The sequence below is a fragment of the Chiloscyllium plagiosum genome, chromosome 11, assembly GCF_004010195.1.
Source record: "Chiloscyllium plagiosum isolate BGI_BamShark_2017 chromosome 11, ASM401019v2, whole genome shotgun sequence".
Lineage (NCBI taxonomy): Eukaryota > Metazoa > Chordata > Chondrichthyes > Orectolobiformes > Hemiscylliidae > Chiloscyllium > Chiloscyllium plagiosum.
In genome coordinates, this window is record NC_057720.1 from 54,860,877 (window position 1) to 54,883,726 (window position 22,850).

The 22,850-nt window shown below is 40.5% G+C and overlaps 1 protein-coding gene across 3 annotated transcripts in view; it reads right to left on the reverse strand.

The window, feature by feature from the left end:
• si:ch211-198n5.11 (methylcrotonoyl-coenzyme A carboxylase 2) overlaps positions 1-22,850 on the reverse strand; it is an 83,453-nt gene that overhangs the window by 27,032 nt on the left and 33,571 nt on the right. For all 3 annotated transcript variants that reach the window (XR_006312986.1, XM_043699369.1, XM_043699370.1), the window contains exons 7-8: positions 17,242-17,434; positions 6,655-6,746 (exon numbers count right to left, since the gene is read on the reverse strand). Coding sequence is in view for 2 of the 3 variants with exons in the window: in XM_043699369.1 (XP_043555304.1) it covers positions 6,655-6,746; positions 17,242-17,434 (285 nt within the window). In the remaining variant the exon portion in view is untranslated. The remainder of the gene's footprint in view (positions 1-6,654; positions 6,747-17,241; positions 17,435-22,850) is intronic.

A 22,850-nucleotide genomic window follows, 5' to 3' on the forward strand; every position in this document is an offset into this window, starting at 1 on the left:
GGATTCTTAGCAGAAGCAGCGATGCAGAGACTAAAACGAACAGTCCTCCCCACGATTCAACCCAAACTTTAGGTCCACTATGTGGATGACATCTTTGTCATCACGAAACGGAACAAATTAGTGGAACCCTACAACATCCTTATGGCATAAATTTCACCAAAGAGGAAGAGAACAACAGGCACCCCTTCCTAGAATACGTAGTGGAAGGAAAGTCCCAGGAGAACTGCAGACCAGTGTCTACAGGAAAGCAACACAAACTGACCAGATACTCAACTACAGGAGCAATCATTCCAACACCCACAAATGGAGCTGCATCAGGATATTATTTAAACAGGCCACAGCACGCTACAGCACCAAGGAACTACGAGCAGCTGAAGAAAAATACTTATACAGCGAGTACCCGATAAACACAATCTGCTGATTCTTAAACAACAGACCCAAACAAAAAGACACAGCACGCCCAGAGACTCTAGCCACACTATCATACCTCACAGACATCTTGGAGAGGACTACCAGACTACTCCAACCTCTTGGCATCATAGTAGTCCACAAACCTACCAATACACTGAAACAGCTACTGATGAACTTAAAGGACCCTGTATCAACAACCAGCAAATCGAATGTCATATACAAAATACCCTGCAAGGACTGTAACAAACACTACATTCGACAGACAAGCAGCAAAATAGCCACCAGGATAGACGAGCACCAAGTAGCCACCAAAAGACATGATCAGCTATCACTGGTATCCTTAAAAACAGACGAAGGAGGACACCACTTCAACTGGAATAACACATCCATTCCAGGACAGGCTAAACAGAGACATGCATGGGAATTCCTGGCATTCAAACCAGAACTCCATCAATAAGCACATCAATTTGAACCCCATTTACCAACCTCTGAGAAAAATAACTGGAAATGATATTACCCACTTTAACAATCCAAGACTCATTCCACTCCATCCACTCCACCCAAGATTTCCTAAACATCATCAAAGACACCAAGATAGAAGAGGACAACGTCATGGTCCCCTTCGACGTAACGGCCCTATTCACATCAATTAACAGAATTTACAGATTGGGACAGAACACCAGCACTTCATCGGAGGCTCATTGATGACGTTATCTACCATGGTGACAAAACATCTGAGAACAAACCGACGAGCTCAGCGAGCACTTACAACCTGAACCTCAACCTGAGTGACAAATCGTCTCAAAAGTCGGATTTACAAAGACAAATCTTTTAAAATTATGACAAATCACAGTTATTAGTTGCACCATCAAAATCTTTTAAAGAATACTTTCCATAAAGATGAGAAATCACTAGAAAGTAATTTCAACTAGGTAATGGCAGTGCTAAGAATTACATCAGCATTATCCAGTGCAATTTGTTTTCCCTAGCAAGCATTGTATATGCTTTACACTTTGCTGTTAAAAGCCACCACAATGAAAAAAATAATACAACATTAGAAGAAACATATTTGTTTCAGCCTAGTCCTAATAATCCATTTTGGATTTCTGTCAATCTAACTTTATACACAACCAGAAATTATAATCGGTTTAAACTAATCAACCACGGTTCATGAAGTCTGGCGTTTAATTCTGGAGATTAGATCCTCTACTAATTATCAAAGGTTCATTATCTTATGGTACATTTTGCTCTTATCAAACACAATCCTAAATTATTACACAAGCTTTCATTTGTTGAGAAATTAAGGTGAAGGGCCAGGGTCCACAGTGCTGGTCGAAAAACATTGTAAAAAGACAAGGTTTTTAAAAAAAAAGTAATAACTAGGTACCAAATCAGAGTTTCAAAAGCCTGAGGCTTAAAAAAAGTCAAAGTCAGGAATTCCAGTTTTGGGCAAAATAAAAGTGGTAGTATGAGTCTTAAATTCAATACAGTAGGATATTAGGAAATTCAAGAAGTATTGTGTATTTCATGGGCTTAAGAAGTTTTCAAGGACTATGTTGTGATTTTTTGTGCGTTACTTTTTAGTTTTCACTCTCACTAATTTACTAAGCCATGCAGATTCATAGTAACAAAACCTCCACATCTATGTTGACATATGGGGTTTGTGAGCTCTCACAGAGGCAGTATTAGAACAATTCTTCAATAGCATCCAAAATCATCACCTGCTTTTAAACTTAAAGCCATAATAGACAAGAAGTGTATTAATTTCTGAGACACTGCAATATTTAAATTGGTACAAGACAACACATCTTAATTAGCAATCAGTATTTTTTTTAAAATAATCACCACACACCCGGAAACAAAATGCCATCACACTAAACACGCTTTGCAAAGACTAGCGAGGTCAGAGGAAATACATAACCATTATAAGTGCACAAAGTTAAAAAATTGTCACTGAGCAGTTACTATATATTGGATCACCAATCTCAGATTTAAATTTAATAATTGATACTGTATATTTTCTCCCATGTATTAGCACCTGAACTTAAGCAGCCTTAAGACATTCCACGTGCCCAACCATACCCCACCTCACACAATTCTCACAGACTCCCTTTCTCTCCACCCAACTCACTGCTCTTCCCTTCCCCTCCCCTACCCTCCAGTATCCCAATTCCAGTCCAACACAACAACTCAAGTTTGTCTGGCTCACAGTACGACCTCTCACCTTCTTGCTGCCCCTTCAGTCACAGGCTGTTTCTCTCCCACACAAGACAGAAAAGCCAGTGCTCGCACGAGCAGCTCCTTGAATCTTACCATTATTTTGATGGCTCCCGTAACAAAGTCACTTGTCCTATTTATCTGAATGCTGATAAACACAGAGACTATGAGGGGTAGGCTATTCAGCCCTTCAAGCCTGCTCTGCCACTCAATATGATATGGCTGATCCTCTATCTCAATGGCATATTCCCTTGTTCTCTCCATACCCCTTGATGACTCTGAAATATATACATTTATCTCTTACTTGAATATATTCAGTGACTTGGCTTCCACAGCCTTCTGTGGTAGAGAATTCCACAGGTTCACTACACAGGCTACACTACACTACACTAGTGGTTAGCACTGCTGCCTCACAGCGCCAGAGACCCTGGTTCAGATCCCGCCTCGGGCAACTGTCTGTGTGGAGTTTGCACATTCTCCCAGTGTCTGTGTGGGTTTCCTCCCACAGTCTAAAGATGTGCAGGTTAGGTGAATTGGCCATGCTAAATTGCGCGTAGTGTTAGGTGAAGGGGTAAATGTAGGGGAATGGGTCTGGGTGAGTTGCTCTTCGGAGGGTCGGTGTGGACTTGTTAGGCCGAAGGGCCTGTTTCCACACTGTAATTAATCTAATCTAATCTAATCTACTTTGTGGAATAAATGCTTCCTCGGCGTAGTTCTAAATGGCTGACCCTGTATATTGAGACTCAGTCCTCTGGTTCTAGACTTCCCAACAAGGGAAAACATCCTCCCTGCATCTAGTGTATTTCAAGTTTACAGAAAAAAGAATTCAATGTTCAAAGGAGCAGAGACTATAGTAATATTGTAAGAGAAGAGAAAGACATGAATAATTGCAACAAAAAGCAGGAGGTAGAATAGCATGATTTTTCCATAACATTATTTTCCTGCATCCTCACCTTGTCCAAAAGTGACAATAGACAATAGGTGCAGGAGTAGGACATTCTGCCCTTCAAGCCTGCACCACTATTCTTTATGATCATGGCTGATCATCCTCAATCAGTATCCTGTTCCTGCCTTATTTCCATAATCCCTGATTCCATTATCCTTGAGAGCTCTATCCAACTCTTTCTTAAATGAATCCAGAGACTATGGCAGAGCATTCCACACACCCACCATTCTCTGGGTGAAGACGTTTCTCCTCATCTCTGTCCTAAATGTCCTACCCCTTATTTTTAAGCTGTGCCCTCTGGTTCGGGACTCACCCATCAGCGGAAACATGTTTCCTGCCTCCAGAGTGTCCAATTCTTTAATAATCTTATACGTCTCAATCAGATCCCCTCTCAGTCTTCTAGACTCCAGGGTATACAAGACCAGTCGCTCCAATCTTTCAACATAAGATAGTCCCGCCATTCCAGGAATTGACCTCGTGAACCTACGCTGCACTCCCTCAATAGCAAGAATGTCTTTCCTCAAATTTGGAGACCAGAACTGCACACAATATTCCAGGTGCGGTCTCACCAGGGCCATGTACAGCTGCAGAAGAACCTCTTTGCTTCTATACTCAATCCCTCTTGTTATGAAGGCCAGCATGCTATTAGCTTTCTTCACTACCTGCTGTACCTGCATGCTTGCTTTCATTGACTGGTTTACAAGAACACCCAGATCTTTTTGTATTGCCCCTTTATCTAACTTGACTCCATTTAGGTAGTAATCTGCCTTCCTGTTCTTGCCACCAAAGTGGATAACCATATAGTTATCCACATTAAACTGCATCTGCCATGCATCTGTCCACTCACCTAACCTGTCCAGGTCACCCTGTAATCTCCAAATATCCTCCTCACATTTCACCCTGCCACCCAGCTTTGTATCATCAGCAAATTTGCTAATGTTACTATTAATACCATCTTCTATATCAATAATATATATTGTAAAAAGCTGCGGTCCGAGCACTGATCCCTGCGGTACCCCACTGGTCACTGCCTGCCATTCCGAAAGGGAGCTGTTTATCACTACTCTTTGTGTCCTGTCAGCCAACCAACTTTCAATCCAAGTCAGTACTTTGCCCCCAGTATCATGCGCCCTAAGTTTGCTCACTAACCTCCTATGTGGGACTTTATCAAAGGCTTTCTGAAAGTCCAGGTACACTACATCCACTGGATCTCCCTTGCCCATCTTCAGAGTTACATCCTCAAATAATTCCAGAAGATTAGTCAAGCATGATTTCCCCTTCATAAATCCATGCTGACTCTGATCTATCCTGTTACTGCTATCCAGATGTGTCGTAATTTCATCCTTTATAATCGACTCCAGCATCTTTGCCACCACTGAGGTCAGACTAACTGGTCTATAATTTCCTGCTTTCTCTCTTGCTCCTTTCTTAAAAAGTGGTACAAAATTAGCCACCCTCCAATCTGCAGGAACTGATCCTGAATCTATTGAACTCTGGAAGATAATCACCAACGCATCCACGATTTCTCGAGCCATCTCCTTTAGTACCCTGGGATGTAGACCATCAGGCCCCGGGGACTTATCAGCCTTCAGACCTAACAGTCTCTCCAACACCAATTCCTGGCAAATATAAATTCCCTTCAGTTCAGGTCCTTCAGCCCACTGTACCTCTGGGAGATTGCTTGTGTCTTCCCCAGTGAACACAGATCTGAAGTACCAATTCAACTCTTCAACAAAGTGTGCCTCAAACGTGGCAGTAATTCTTAAGCTGTGGATGGAAACTAGACCTTTGCTACTAAAATAAAATTGTCTCATATTTGCTCTACTGTTAAAGGCTTCTTCCAGCTGAGTACAGAGAAGATACAGAGAAGATATTGGTTGTCAACAGGTGAGGAAGGACAATAGCTGTAGATCAGATAAGCAAAAGACATGAGAAAACCTTGACGTTGATTTTTACTCTAGTCAGTAGACAGAACACGCACCAGCTGTTGCCGAAAACAACCCTGGTCCTTTTAAACAGTCAGAGATTATTACTGTGCCACCAATGAACTGCAGACCCCAAACTGATGTCCCGATATTCCTTGCCAGATCTGAGCTGCTACGACAACAAATCACCCAGAGATTGAACCACATAGCAGAAAGTAAGTCAGGAGTGGTATAATTGATCATGGAGAGGAAAAATACTAAGCGGGTTATTCACCAACATCTTTCTTATGGCAGGCCAGCAACTTCTGGCCCCACAAAAAAGAATTTATTTAAATTTTCTGGAAATCATCTTTTTCCTCTTCCCACCTGGTTCACCTGAGCAGAGTATGCATGGCACATGTTCTGTCCAGCTGTTCCTCTCTGAAATTACGACACATCTGGATAGCAGATAGAGATTCTGGTTTTCATATAGTAATGAGGCTCCTGTCTAATTCAGATTTAAGTTCCAGTAGAAGATGTTCAGCAGAGGTCCCCAGCAAATAAGCTAGTGGTGTGGAAATGGCATAGTGAGTTGTGCACAGTTGTCTTATTTTGGCTGCAACCCTGAATTGGTGGGACTGACACAGCTATATCCGTGTGAATTAAAATAGGCTCTACTGGACACCAGCTGAAACTACACTGGGAAGCTAATGCAATCCACAAGGAAACAAATTCCTCACTTATTTATTATCTGTAGTTATTATGCGAGAAGTGGTCATTTCCTGTTTAAGTTCAGGCAGTGACTGTGCCTCTTAAATCCAGGATTTATACTCATTTCATACGTCACTGTTTGGGCAAACAATGTGCTGAATACAAGCCTGTGAATACTTTCAAGTGGAAATCACTGGCTGAATTTTTTTCCCCTCCTCTTCTGTAGCCCAGTGATGCTGAGATTAACTGTACTAACTGTAAACATTAAATGAACAGAAATTATTTAATTAGATAGTCAGCTTGAATCATAGATATCTGGTCAATTCAAGATCCATCTCTTATTGTTAAGAAAATAACTAAAAATAAAAGTAAAGTCAGTGTCTATCAAGTTTCAATGTCGTATGCAAACTATTCTACTAAGCTTCTACACTTTCTTTTAAAAGTATAAAATCTATCATTTCTCACCCTTTAATCTGAGCGAAACCAGTTACCAGCGTGGTTCCATATAATGCTTTGAACTCCAGGAACTTACTTCCATCTGTCAAACGACTCAGAACCTATAAAATATTAAAATAACTTTAAAATAAATAGTTAATTCTTCAGAGACATGTTCGATGTATAAAAAATGAGGTTTCAACTAATCAAAATTAATAGTGGAAAATAAATTGTTTTATTATATTCATTATCTTTAGATGCAGGATGTAAAACAAGAATGGAGGCAAAATGCAGCACGTCCACAATGCTTAAGACTTAATATTCAGTTTATCCACTTATACCAAAATACCAGCATAGGAAAAGTTTATGCAAGATCTTGAAAAGCAGATTGTGTATCTTGACCAGAATACTACAATGCTTGCTTCTTGGACTATATTTAGTGAAATGGTTTAGTCCACTTTTGTGCTATTCATGCAACTCTTGTTTCAACTGTACAGTGAGCTAACCTTTACAGAGCAACTGTTAACTTCTAGTCCTGATCATAGGGCCAGTGACATGTACACAGGCTGTGATATTCTTCACGACCAAATAACTCTCTAACATTCATCATCTGGGCTCATGTATGAAACAAAGGCCATTGATAAAAGATACTTCAAAGCACTGGATATTTATAAAACCATATCACAGCATGATTAATAGTCTTGAAAGGCACATAGAATTGGTAACGAAAACAACTGAGAAAGAGAAAATCAAATCCACAACCACTGAGTGCAAAATCTGATACAAAATGAACAAGAATCATTTGACACTACAGAGAAATACCTCACAAGGATAGCACACCAGAGAAAGGCTAAGAAAAGGATGCTAATTAAGTCAATCCAAAAATGGTTAAGTTTATGCTAATAAGTAGGGATAGATGATTTCATTAGCCATAGATTGACTTGCCAATGACTATTCCTAAGCATTCTGGAATGTCAGTAGTACAAAAATATAGGCGGGGGTGGGGGAGATAGTTTACAAATGAAAGAAATGCTTCATCAAGTGAAATAGTCAATAGGCACTCGCCCAACCATTAACTATGCTATTTTTAATGATTAAACAAGCAATGATTTTCTAACACATCCTGGAGGACCAACATTTACTACTCAGTTGTATGAAATATAAACGTGACAACAAAACTCAATTCATAACACCTAGCTATCTATAAAGATTATTAAAGTGCCCAGTGTAGGTACCATTAGCCACTTGCCATCTCAGCTCGCATATGATGCGTAGGTGGCAACACTAAGTAAAACTAAAATTCACTGGAAAGTGAACATTTCAGATATATAAACAGAAATAAAATGGAGCTATAAAAGGTTTGTGACTGCAGCTGACTCCAAACATCCCATGTAGATTTTTACTAAAGGTAGAGTAATGATACAAAAAAATCCATAACTTATTAGAAAATTAATGATTTGTTCAAGAGAAAAGAAAGTGCAAGAACTAAAGTTCTGAAGTGTTAACTCTGTCCCTCTCTCCACAGATGCTGTCAGACCTGCTGAGTTTCTCCAGCATTTTCTGGTTTTATGCAGGAAATGAATACTGGATGTGATTTTAAGTTGATTCATTTAGTGAAAGCAGAACAGTACAGGAATCAAAATTGATGTTCAATACTCACTGCCCATTTACTCGCACATTCAACTGGTGAGCCGAGGTACCAGCCTAAATCATTACAGCTCCTACAATTTCTAGAGGATAACTGTATTAACACATTCATCTGGATGAATTTTCGACCAAGAGCTGGGAAAGGTGTGCGCAATGCATCTTTCATCCATTTAAAATTTAATGGAATATGAGGCTCCAAAATGAAAAGGAAAGAATTTTTTTTTAGATTAGCAGAAGCACATGCCCACCTCTCACCTCAAAAAGAATACCTTTGGGATCACGACCTCTGTAAACTCTCTGCCTTTACAAATAGAATCCATCTTCCTGATTTTGCTGCCTGCCAGCCTTAACTGTCCACAGGCCTCTGCATGCTGCGCTGGAATGCCTGCAATTTCTGCATCCGGAATTAAAATCCACCCACTTTCACACAATAATGCTCCATACTATTTGATTTAGTGCCTTCACTAAAACATTTCTTTTATAAATACAATGTAAAAATTAATACAAAATGTACTTGAGAGTATATTTATATTTGTGATCGTGTAATTCTGGTTATTGCAGACAGTGAGCAGGAAACTTTCTGACAATAAACAGGAGATATACTCCCTGTTCTTAAAAAAAGAAAATACTGACCCCTGCTGAAGAAAATGTGAATTTTTGGATGTCATATACAAATGAGCTACGATAACTCTCTTGGTCTAAAAAACTGCTAACGCTCAATTGCTAGGCTCACACATGGACATGAGCACTTAGATAACAGACTACTCAATTATGAGCTTACTCAGCTTTGACAGTCAGATTGCAAATTGTACACCTAGCTCCGCATCTCCAATACCCCTGTTTTATCCGTACAAAAGACTTGGCTTTCTCCAATAGGCCTCTTGGGCATTAACTTATAGAATCATAGAATCTCCAGAGTGTGGAAAGAGGCTATTTAGCCCTTCGAGTCTGCACTGACCCTCTGAAGAGCATCCTACCCAGATCCAGACCCTCACCCTATCCTCGTAACCTCACATTTACCATATGTAGACTAATCCACCTGGACTATACACCTCTGGACACTGCGGGGCAATTTAGTATGGTCAATTCACCTTCTGCCAGGTAGATTTGCCACTGCGACACAGCTGTGCATAAACTAAATAGCGGGGGAGGGGACAAACTGGAAATTTAAGAAGGAAGTTAAAGGGAAAGTTAGAACAAGAGAAGTCAAGAAAGACAATGGAATCAATGGAGCAGAAAACTCAAAAAAGGATTATGCCGTAAGGTCAAATGAAATAGGGATTGATAGGAAGGGTGAGGGGAGTAACAAATTCAAAATATTATTTATGAATGTACGAAGCATTAGAAATAAGGTGGATGAGCTTGAGGCTCATTTGGAAATTGGCAGTTACGATGTTGTGGGGATAACTGAGATGTGGCTTCAAGTGGACAGGGCCTGGGAAATGAACATTCAAGGCTGTACGTGTTATCGTAAGGACAGACTGACTGGCAGTGGGGGTGGGGTGGCCCTGTTGGTAAGGAATGATATTCAGTCCCTTGCAGGGGGGGACCTAGAATCAGGGGATGTAGAGTCGGTATGGATAGAGCTGAGAAATTCTAGGGGTAGAAAGACCCTAATGGGAGTTATCTACAGGCACCCAAACAGTAGCCTGGATGTAGTGTGTAGGTTGAATAAGGAGCTGAAATTGGCCTGTCGCAAAGGTATTACTACAGTTGTTATGGGGATTTCAACATGCAGGTAGACTGGGAGAATCAGGATGGTACTGGAACCCAAGAAAGGGAGTTTGTGGAGTGCCTCCGAGATGGATTCTTAGAACAGCTTGTGCTGGGCCTACCAGGGAGAAGGCAATTCTGGATCTGGTGTTGTGCAACAAACCGGATTTGATCAGGGACCTCGAAGTAAAGGAGCAATTAGGAGGTAGTGACCACAATACAATAAGCTTTAATCTGCAGTTTGAAAGGGAGATTGGTAGAATCGGAAGTGACAATATTTCAGCTGAATAAGGGGAACTATGGAGCTATGAGGGAAGAACTGGCCAAAGTTCAATGGTGCAATACCCTAGCAGGGATGGCAGTGGAACAACAATGGCAGGTATTTCTGGGTATAATGCAGAAGATGCAGGATCAGTTCATTCCAAAAAGGAAGGAAGATCCTAAGGGAAGGTAGGGGTGGCCATGGCTGACGAGGGAAGTTAAGGACCATATAAAGACCAAAGCGGAAAAAGTATAACATAGTAAAGATGAGTGGGAAATCGGAGGACTGGGAAGCTTTTAAAGAACAACAGAGGATAACTAAAAAGGAAATACGCAAAGAAAAAAATCAGGTACGAAGGTAAACTGGCCAAAAATATAAAGGAGGATAGTAAAGGCTTTTTTAGGTATGTAAAAAGAAAAAAAATGGTTAAGACTAAAATTGGGCCCTTGAAGGCAGAAATGGGTAAATTTATTATGGGAAACAAAGAAATGGCTGAAGAGTTGAATTGGTACTTTAGATCTGTGTTCACTGGGGAAGACACAAGCAATCTCCCAGATGTAATAGTGGCTGAAGGACCTGAACTGAAGGGAATTTATATTTGCCAGGAATTGGTGTTGGAGAGACTGTTAGGTCTGAAGGCTGATAAGTCCCTGGGACCTGATGGTCTACATCCCAGGTTACTGAAGGAGGTGGCTCTAGAAATCGTGGATGTATTGGTGATTATTTTCCAAAGTTCTATAGATTCAGGATCAGTTCCTGCAGATTGGAGGGTGGCTAATGTTGTACCACTTTTTAAGAAAGGAGGGAGAAAAAAACAGAGAATTATAGACCAGTTAGTCTGACCTCAGTGGTGGGAAAAATGCTGGAGTCAATTATAAAGAACAAAATTACAACATCTGGATGGCAGCAACAGGATAGGTCAGAGTCAGCATGGATTAATGAAGGGGAAATCATGCTTGACTAATCTTCTGGAATTTTTTTGAGGATGTAACTCTGAAGATGGACAAGGGAGATCCAGTGGATGTAGTATACCTGGACTTTTAGAAAGCTTATGATAAAGTCCCACATAGGAGGTTAGTGAGCAAAATTAGGGAACATGGTATTAGGGGCAAAATACTGACATGGATTGAAAATTGGGTGGCTGACAAGAAACAAAGAGTAGTAATAAACGGCTCCCTTTCGGAATGGCAGGCGGTGACCAGTGGTGTGCCGCAGGGATCAGTGCTCGGACCGCAGCTTTTTACAATGTACATTAATGATATAGAAGAAGGTATTAAAAGTAATATTAGCAAATTTGCTGATGACACAAAGCTGGGTGGCAGGGTGAAATGTGAGGAGGATGTTAGGAGAATACAGGGTGACCTGGACAGCCAAGTGAGCTGGACGGATGCATGGCAGAAGCAGTTTAATGTGGATAAATGTATGGTTATCCATTTTGGTGGCAAGAACAGGAAGGTAGATTACTACCTAAATGGAATCAAGTTAGGTAAACGGGCGGTAAAACCAGATCTAGGTGTTTTTGTATATCAGTCTATGAAAGCAAGCATGTAGGTACAGCAGGTAGTGAAGAAAGCTAATAGCATGTTGGCCTTTATAACAAGAGGAACTGAGTACAGAAGCAAAGAGGTCCTTCTGCAGCTGTACAGGGCCCTGGTGAGACCACACCTGGAATATTGTGCACAGTTTTGGTCTCCAAATTTGAGGAAAGACATTCTGGCTATTGAGGGAGTGCAGCGTAGGTTCACGAGGTCAATTCCCAGAATGGCGGGACTATCTTGAAAGATTGGAGTAACTGGGCTTGTATATGCTTGAGTTTAGAAGGCTGAGAGGGAATCTGATTGAGACGTATAAGTTTATTAAGGATTGGACACTCTGGAGGCAGGAAGCACGTTTCCGCTGATGGGTGAGTCCCAAACCAGATGGATAGGCCACTTAGAACAGAGTTGAGGAGAAACTTCTTCACCCAGAGAGTGGTGGGTGTATGGAATGCTCTGCCCAGAAGGCTGTGGAGGCCAAGTCTCTGGATACTTTCAAGAAGAAGGAGTTGGATAGAGCTCTTAAGGTTAGTGGAATCAAGGGTTATGGGGATAAGGCAGGAACAGGATGCTGACTGCGGATGATCAACGATGATCATAATGAATGGTGGTGCTGGCTCAAAGGGCAGAATGGCCTACTCCTGCACCTATTGTCTATAACATACACATTTTGGACTGTGGGAGGAAATTGGAGAACTTGGAGGAAACCTGCGCAGACATAGGAAGAATGTGCAAACTCCACATAGTCACCCAAGGCTGGAATCGAACCCAGGTCCTTGGAGCTGTAAGGCAGCAGTGCTAACTACTCAATTTTTGTACAAATGGCAAAAGGATTTGTCTGCTTGGAATCCAGACATGAGTAAGAGGGCTTCCGATTGAAATTTCTCAAGATTTTTGATTAGGAACCCACCTCCAGGAATATTGTGCATTTGGGCAAGTTGTACAGGATGACAAGTCAGAATCATGATAAAGCATGAAGGATTTCATAGGCCACTGGTAGACTTCATAGTTAATTACTGCACAGAGAAATGGTGACTTTGAGGAGCTCCTTCTGAAGAAATTAGGAGATGGGAATTAGATCGATTTGGGAAGATATTCTGCAGGGAGAAAGTGAGGTTTACAGTTGCTAGACGTCAGAATCAAAAAGTATGGTGCTGGAAAAGCACAGCTGGTCAGACAGCATCTGAGGAGCAGGAAAGTCGACGTTCCGAGCATAAGCTCTTCATCAGGAATGTGGAGGAAGCCCAAGGGGAGAAGGTAGCTGGGAATACGATAGGCAGATGAAGATGGGAGGTGATAGGAGGTGTTAGGTCATAGCAGAGGGTGGAGCGGATAGGCGGGAAAGATGATGGACAGGTAGGACAGTTCAATAGAACGGTGCTGAGTTGGAGGGATGGATCTGGGATAAGGTGGGGGAGAGGGGAGACGAAACTGGTGAAATCAACATTGATCCCGTGTGGTTGGAGGGTCCCAAGGCAATAGATGAGGTGTTCTTCCTCCACACGTCGGGTGGCTAGAATCTGGCGGTGGAGGAAGCCCAGGACTTATCTGCAGGAAGTGCCAATTTTTTTACCAACACCTCTTTCATTAACATTTGTCTAAATGACCTGCTATTGTCATCACAACGCTCTGCCTATGGCTAGCCTCAAGTTAACTGTTTTCCTCTTCTACATTACAGAATGCATAGCACCGGCAGGTCTCAAAGACTTCCTGTTGTTCTCTCGTCACCTCTCAGCTGTATATGAGCTGTCCATGATGGTAGATAGCTAATAGCTCGTTCAAAACATCTCTCAATTGCTTCTTTAACTGTATGTCTGTCACTGCTGCACATCAAGACTATTCCTGGAAAAGACAGAAGAAGCTGAAAGATATCTTAACACCAGCTCAATTTTCGTCCAATTTCCCTATTGTGCCCCTATCTCCTGTATCATTACTTATACATTTTTGATTTTACTTGCAGTCATTTAAATACCAAATATTCTATTTGCTCTTGTAAACATTTCCCTTCATTGTCTAAAATTTAACGTTATGCCTTTTCCGTTCTCTTGCATTAATTCAACCCATTCATAGAGTCAGAGATGTACAACTTGGAAACAGACCCTTCGGTCCAACTCGTCCATGCCGACCAGATATCCCAACTCAATCTAGTCCCACCTGCTAGCACCTGGCCCATATCCCTCCAAACCCTTCCTATTCATATACCCAACCGGATGCCTCTTAAATGTTGCAATTGTACCAGCCTCCACCACATCCTCTGGCAGATCATTCCATACACGTACCACCCTCTGTGTGAAAAAGGTGCCCCTTAGGTCTCTTTTATATCTTTCCCCTCTTACCCTAAACCTATGCCCTCTAGTTCTGGACTCCCCCACCCCACGGAAAAGACTTTGCCTATTTACCTTATCCATGCCCCTCATAATTTTGTAAACCTCTATAAGATCACCCCTCAGCCTCCGACGCTCCAGGGAAAACAGCCCCAGTCTGTTCAGCCTCTCCCTATAGTTCAACTCCTCCAACCCCGGCATCATCCTTGTAAATCTTTTCTCAACCCTTTCAAGTTTCACAACATCTTTCCGATAGGAAGGAGACCAGAATTGCATGCAATATTCCAACAGTGGCCTAACCAATGTCCTGTACAGCCGCAACATGACCTCCCAACTCCTGTATTCAATACTCTGACCAATAAAGGAAAGCATATCAAACGCCTTCTTCACTATCCTATCTACCTGTGACTCCACTTTCAAGGAGCTATGAACCTGCATTCCAAGGTCTTTTTATTCAACAAAGAGATTGGGTTGGGATATCTGGTCGGCATGGACAGGTTGGACCGAAGGGTCTGTTTCCAAATTGTACATCTCTGACTCTATGAATGGGTTGAATTAATGCAGGAGAACGGAAAAGGCATAACGTTAAATCTTAGACAATGAAGGGAAATGTTTACAAGAGCAAATAGAATATTTGGTATTTAAATGACTGCAAGTAAAATCAAGTAAGTGTATAAGTCCTGCTAAGATTTGCTTTCCCAAAATGCAGCACCTCGCATTTATCGGAATTAAACTCCATCTGCCACTTCTCAGCCCATTGGCCCATCTGGTCAAGATCCTGTTGCAATCTGAGGTAACCCTCTTCGCTGTCCACTACACCTCCAATTTTGGTGTCACCTGCAAACTTACCAATTGTACCTCTTATGCACGCATCCAAATCATTCCTTCAACACTCCACGATCTGCCAGCCAATACATGATTAATTTTGTCAGCTCCACAGTTTTAAAATGATTTTTAATGTGCCTCATTCTTGCACCCAAATTGCTGGGTTAAAATAAAACTTTCCATAGTCTTCTTTTTAACTTTCAATGTATTATGGCATTCAAGCTAAAATTTGACTTACTGAAATGCTGTTTAGTGAACGGTTGGACTAGCAATACAGTTAAAGCCCTAGGATTCTGCATATGCTTTTCTGCATAATGCAGACACCGCTACTCACATTGGGGACTGCTTTGTTTTTGGATTTCAAAAGTAAAACTTCATCACTGCTTTAATGTATAACATTTTGTATACCTATCAGAATATAAACCTATCAGAAATTTAAACTATCTAGATGAAAGAAAATCAGTACACTTGTCGTTGATAAGTAAAACAGTAAGCAATTTCTTTCCACAATGTATGTTAAGAATCTTCACTTAACTTGCTTAATATTAAAAAAAAGTCTAAAACACAAGTCTTGTACAGTAAATGGGTTAAATCCCGAGCACCAAGCAGCCTGCCTCATCCCAGCAAATCTGAATGCCAGAGGTCAAGTTCAATGATTGATTGATTTAAACTCACAATTGCTACATAAAATCCTGCTTCCTTGACTCCTTCAGGCAATGGTGAAGGGAAGGAAGCTTCTCTTGTTACATGTAGTCAGAAAAGGTTGTGGGGATGAAAGCTAATGCTGGAAGTGGCATAAAAGGCGAGAGTTAGGAACAGGAGTACCAGGGCAGAGTCAACGGGGTGGAGTGGTGGCAGAGTTGGGAACTTTGGGGATATGAGGAGATGACCATGGGGTGGATGAGGTCTGGGTGTTGGGAGCCGCCACTGACCAGGACGAGGGCCTTTAAATGGGTCGGTGTTTCGTTGAATTCAACTGGTCCATCTTCTGGGTCCAGGGTGAGGGCATTGGTCAAAGAATGGATGAGTGCAGGCCGGCAGGGGGACCTGTCACTAGAGGGCTTGGGGAGAGTTAATGAAGCTCCTCAGGATGCCGGCAAAGGAAGCCTGCAAGAGGTGTGGGAGTGTGGAAGGAAGTTGCAAAGTGGGAAGGACAGGAGGAGAGTACAACAGATCTGAAGGATGAGGAGGAGGATGCAAAATATACGTCAGGGAAGAAAGAAGCTGCAACATGTGTGAGAAGGGAGATGAAGGCTACAATGAGTTGGTGGAGAGGTAAGGTGAAAAGTTTGGAAATCCAAGGAAACTTCAAATCACAGAGATGATGTATTCCTTGTAAATGAATATGAAAAGTCTAGTTTAGCGCTGCACAACTTCAGAAGGTATCATACTTGGAAAAAATTGCAAGTAGATCCTAATGATCTGTAAAGAACCATGTCAATTGTTAAATTTAGATCTGAGATTGAGATGCAGTAATTAGAGTCATAATTACCTGGCTAAAATGTTCCAGCTTTCTGCTTGTGCAATCAAAATGCAAGAACTATGACCACAGCAGTACCCATTTGTATTGAATACTACTCGAAGTTCTTTTTTCAAAAAGAACTAATTAATTCATTCATCTCAACATGTATTTTGAATCAAGCCGGCAGAAGACCATTATCTCCTTCCCACCTAAAGTTGATGATTCTAGGCATGAAGATCCATGGGATTCTCCCTCCTGTCCTCCATTTTTCAGGGATTTCTATTGCTCTCTTCCTGAAATTACAGGTGGACAACCCCTATGGATATCCTCCATCATGTCAATGTTTGTCACAAGAGAAAGTATTGCTCATATGCCCAATTCTGTTCCCATGAACCAGCTACACGTGCACTTTTCAGCAATGTGTCACTAATTACTAACAATCAGGAGCAAAAACTCAAGCTGATTTTTTTCCATTTCCAAGACAAAGCTAATTAAAATGATCCAACTCCTGATCTAACCATCTCAGTACATATCAGACATTGAATCTGGCATTCAAGTGCTTATGGCGAAAGTGAGGACTGCAGATGCTAGAGATCAGAGTCTAGATTAGAGTGGAGCTGGAAAAGCACAGCAAGCCTCATTCCTGATGAGGGGTTTTTGCCCAAAACGTCGATTTTCCTGCTCCTCGGATACTACCTGACCTGCTGAGCTTTTCCAGCACCACTCTAATCTAGATTCAAGTGCTTCTGTCTCAGCAGATATCATGCATGCTACGAAAGTAAGGGAAGACACTGCACTAATGCTTCGAGACTTACATGACTAAGTAATTGCAGGTATTTCAAAACTAACCAGTTTAACATTTAATGTATGTGCATAATCCCCTGGAGCAAGACCATTCAGTTCTTCAACTGCATAAAGAGGCTCTTCAAAGTCAGATATCTTGTTTGATGGAATATCAAGATTTAAAGTGGCGATAATATTTCTGACACATTCATATGCTTCTTCCTCTGTAGCTGCAAAATGATCAATGCATCCGCTGATCCTGAAAAACAGAAACATCACCAGTTTTACAATAGTCTAGGTGGAATGATAAGTATTGAGGCTGTTGAGCAACAAGAGAGAGAATTCCTGCATCCAAAGTACCTGCACCAAAAGCATGATGTTCAGGTTTCCAGTTGTTGGTGGGAAAGGCAGGAATAGATTGTAAAACACATTTCTCTACCATGTCACAGAAATTTGTACATTGTAAGTTAAAGCACTGCTTCACCCTAACCTCTACAGTGGTGAGCTGAAAAGTTATGAAAGGAATGGTAAGCCAGTTACTGATCACCACTCCATGTATTCTCTAAAGTACACTTATTTAAAACATCACTATGCTTGGTCCTTCAAAGATTTAAAAAAGCAGAGATAACTGAGAAAACTCAGAAAGTATGGTTACAGTCTAGACGGGCTATAAATGAAGAGGATAGGAAGGTACAAAGTATAATCACATTGTATACTACAGTAATGATATATCTAGCAATGAAATAAGGCAATGGCTTAGTGGTATTATTGCTGGACTGTTAATTCAGAGATCCAGGAAATGTTCTGGAGACCTGGGTTCAAATCCCACCACTGCAGATGATGGAATTTGAAGTCAACAAAAATATGGAATTAAAGTGTCTAATGATGACCATGAAGCCATTGTTGATTGTCGGAAAAATCCATTTGGTTCACTAATTAGGGAAGGAAACTGCCATCCTCACCTGGTCTAGCCTGACCCCAGAGTAATGTGGTTGACTCTTAACTGCATGTGGCAAATTAGGCTTGGGCAATAAATGCTGGCCTACGCAGTGATATAACCTTCATCCCATGAATGTATAACAGAAACAAAAAGGTCATTTGGTCCAACAGGTCCATGCTTGCCCTTAAATGTTTTTGCACTGGTTTCCTCAAATACTTCATGTAGTCGCATGTTGTTCATACTAGCCATTCTCTGGGTAAAGAAATTTCAATTCCCTATTGGATTTATTCATGACCGCAGCACAATATAAAATATACTAATATAAATATAGTGCAGTGTTATGGACCGGACTAAACCCCCTTCAAATACGTCAAGTTATCTTTTTCTAGTCTATCTTTTTCTTATTCAAAGGCAAATTAAGATGCTGTGTTCTTGATGTAATTCAGCTGGACACTATTTAACTTTAAGCAAAACACACATAATTCTTACTCTACAGTTAAAATACAAACAAAAGAAAGAATTGATGTAACTTTACCTCTACTGGAAAACCTAACAGAAAAATAGATTAGTTAACTACTAAACAGCAACTGTTGCGAAATAGTAACATCCCATGAACACACCTTTGGCAAAGACACATTCACTAAAATAGATTGTCTCAGATTCAATGTTTCTCCAGCCCAGGAGGAAAGAACATCAACAGAAAATTCTAACGGGAAGAGAGAACTCAAGCACTTTGTTGTAGAAGGGAAACACATATGGCAGCTTCAAAACCCAAACAACTAGTTGAAAGCTAAACTAAAACCCTGGTTCCATGCAAGCCTGACTCAACCATTCATGCTGCTTCTATTGTTCCAACTTTAAAACAAAACCCAAGACCTCACAAGCTGTTTACTTTACTGGCTTGCAACAGTCCGCTTGGTACTTCTGTCTCAGCCTCGTTTCATAAAAAAAAGGACAAAATACACATCTTAATTCCATAGTATTGTCGCAATAGTAATATTGTATAAAATAGTAACTTGAGATTTTAATGGCTGGATTCAGTGTTTTTGGACTTACTTTTGAAAAACAAAGGCATTTTACTGACACAAAAGACACCAATTCACATTAAAATGGCTGCCAGTCACATCGCTCTGGGCTACATTCTAGTTAATGGTGACACAGAGCCTAGGAAGATCGCCAGAAACAACAGACCTTGAAGCGATGCTGATAACAACTTCTTGCCTCAAAAGTAATGGAGATTCAGTGCATAACTGGACAATTTACTGTGGCCATGAAACCATAGTTAAGAAGACATACATAAATGAACTATCAAAAACTACTCTTTGGAATGTACAATGAAGTTTTGTAGCTCTGTTAAGGAGAAGTCACATGACAAATCAAGTTATATATGGAAGTCTGGAGTGGGAGAGAATATAACAGCAGTGAGGTAAAGCTGCTATCTCTCCCTCCAAACTAACAGCTAAGTATTTTATTTATTGAGTCTTTCCTGATGTCTACATCCCTACAAACAGGCAGAGATTCTTCTGGAAAAGCTTATGAGTAAAAGTTTGTACAACAACATTTGCAGAAGGAAAGGTGACAGTCTGGTTACATTTTGATAGACCATTTCAGTGAGGAACTAAAAGCCTGAGCAGTACAGCATTATTTTATTTCTCAGGGCATAATTTGGCCAAATTTACTTACGTTTACATTTAATCTGTAATTATATTAAGTGCATGTGTTGCAATTTGGGACTTTCTTAACCTTTTGATGTTTTTATCCAGATTGATTTCAGAGAAATAAATTTGAACTCATTCTTTGTTAAAAACTCAAAGAACCTGCCTGACTCATCCTTACAATTAGCATATAATGAGATAACTATTTACATTCATTGTAAAGACCATTGGTTCAAATTTTATACACACCTATTATAATCAAACAAGGAAGAAAAATAAGGAGGAAAGCTATCTGATTTGTTCTTACCTGGTCGCAAGACGATCTTATATCTAGGCTCTTCTTTCTGATATCCCTACAATTGAAAACATTTTCATTGTATCTACCATTTAGTCTAACTGGTTTGTAGCTGGCTTGTTAGTCATTTCTACCCTGACTTCAAATGTACTAACCTTAATTGTCACGAGTGCGCACTGTGTGGTACCTTACTGAAGACTTTTCGAAATAGAAATATATTAGATCTTTAATAGCAGTCTTACCTGCACCTTGTGCTACTTCTTTGAATTCAATCAGGTTAATTAAGTATGATCTTCCTTTTAAATTATATTAACTATTCTTTATTGTGTTTTCAATTTCTATTATATCTTTGAGTAAGGATTCCATTATCTTTCCAAACATCAACATTAACAAACTCACCAGATTTGTTCTATTTTCTTTTTAATAGAGGAATAACATTGACTGATAACTCAAGTACTATTGTCTTTTCCAATTAATCTTTTATATATGTAATACAGCCTCAAGTATTTCTTTCCTAACTTTTTTTTTAATAAAGTATGCTTGTAATCCATCTCTATCAGGGAATTTATTCTAAGTTTGAATCATTTATCAGTTATCTCCTAAAGAAATCAGCTAGTTCCTTCTCTTCTTCTTTACAATTAGATTTCACATAACAGAATTGGGTTCAAAATGAGCCTCCATTGATGTGTCTCACTTTCTTCTGACAAAAAAAACACCAACTCTAGATTCATCTTTGACAATAATGTAAGATTGTTTTTTCTCTTTTCTCCACTGTCAGCCATCCCTTTACACATCACTTCCTTGCTTTTCCACCTCCACTGTCGACATGTTCAAGACCTCACCAACATCTTTATCACACAATTAAAACCAAACTTTTTTTTTGTCATGGTACTTGTCCATTCCTGATGAAGGCTTTTGCCCAAAATGTCGATTTTCCTGCTCCTCAGATGCTGCCTGACCTACTGCGCTTTTCCAGCGACAACTCTTGAAACTAAACCTCCACAATGAGTTACCCCATCCCTCATTTTCCATGCCTTGTCCATTCTCCTCTTAGCAATAATACTCATCTCTATTCCTTTGATTATATTCACCTTCAACTCTCAATCATCCAACTTCCCAGACTGCCCTATTCTATCCAGAATTTCAGAAGCTTCCCTCTTCTCAGGTAGTAACTCATCTTTCTGAATTACCAAAATCACTGTCCTAACCAAACTATTCATCAAATAGTACATCTGTCTTCACAAAATATCATCTCAAACACTGAGTATTATTTCTTTTTTCTTTCCTGCAATTTCATGTCTGAACCTCTCCAATCAGATTTCTAACTCTGCTATAGCATCAAAAAGGCCCTAACCAAATCACAAAGGGGATTTGCTGTGGCATGGAAGATGGTGTTCAAAGTGCAGTACTAAAAGATTTTAAAAATTAACTTAATTATTAAAACCAATACCTGGGGATAATACTTTCTCCCAATTATTTGGTCATTTGAATAATATTTTCAATCTTTTTTTAGGAGGTACAGGTAAATACGTTATTGTTTACTACAAACTCCTCCCCTCTTCAGCCTCATTCACAGCTGTTTTTCATGAGTGAACATTAACAGTGAGTGTCAGACTAGGAACTGAAGCTGGGTGGATGTGGTTTATTACCATTTGCCCTCAGGATGCTGCAAACACATTAAAATTGAGACATTATTTTGTGAGGATGATTGAACTGAGAAATCTGCAGGTCCCCACAAAATAACCCTATTAATTTCTTTGGAAATTATGAGTCTGCATGTCAATTTGTTATATGCTCCTTCAGAATCTTTTACGTTAAGATCACTTCTCATTCTACTAAACTCGAAAAAGGAAATAACCAACCTGCTCAATCTTCCCACATAAGACAAGCAATTCATCATAGGAATTAGTCGACTGAACCTGCTCTGAACTGCTTCGAATGAAAGAATGTCTTCCTTAAGTAAGGAGACCAAAACTGCACATGGGACTCCAGCATGAGGCTTTGCAAGGTCTTCTACAGCTACAGAAACATTCTCTACTTTCATATTTCATATCCCTTGCAATGAAGGCCAACATTATAATTGTAATCCTAATTACTTGCTATACCTACAAGTTAACTTTGTCATTCAAGTACAAGGACAAGATACCTTTGTACTGCAGTATTCCACAGTCTCTCTCTTCATTTAAATAAAAGTCCTCCTGCCAAAGGGTTCAACCTCCCTATTTTCTGATGCAGTATACTCCATTTGTGAAATTAAGTTGCAGAGGTGAGGCAATTTCTTCTCTCAGAGGGTGTCAGTCTTTGGCTGTCTCTTCCCTGGAGAGTAGTGGGCATTGCATCAAGACAACTAAAGGTTATAGGGGACAGACAGCTGTCCATGATCAATTATCAATGAAGCAGGTTTATCGAGTCTCTTCCTTCTCCCATTTCTTATAGAGTCACAGAGTCAGAGATGTACAGCATGGAAACAGACCCTTCGGTCCAACAGGGTAAAAACAATGACTGCAGATGCTGGAAAACAGATTCTGGATTAGTGGTGCTGGAAGAGCACAGCAGTTCAGGCAGCATCCAAGGAGCAGCGAAATCGACGTTTCGGGCAAAAGCCCTTCATCAGGAATAAAGGCAGAGAGCCTGGAGCGTGGAGAGATAAGCTAGAGGAGGGTGGGGTGGGGAGAAAGTAGCATAAAGTACAATGGGTGAGTGGGGGAGGGGATGAAGGTGATAGGTCAGGGAGGAGAGGGTGGAGTGGATAGGTGGAAAAGGAGATAGGCAGGTAGGACAAGTC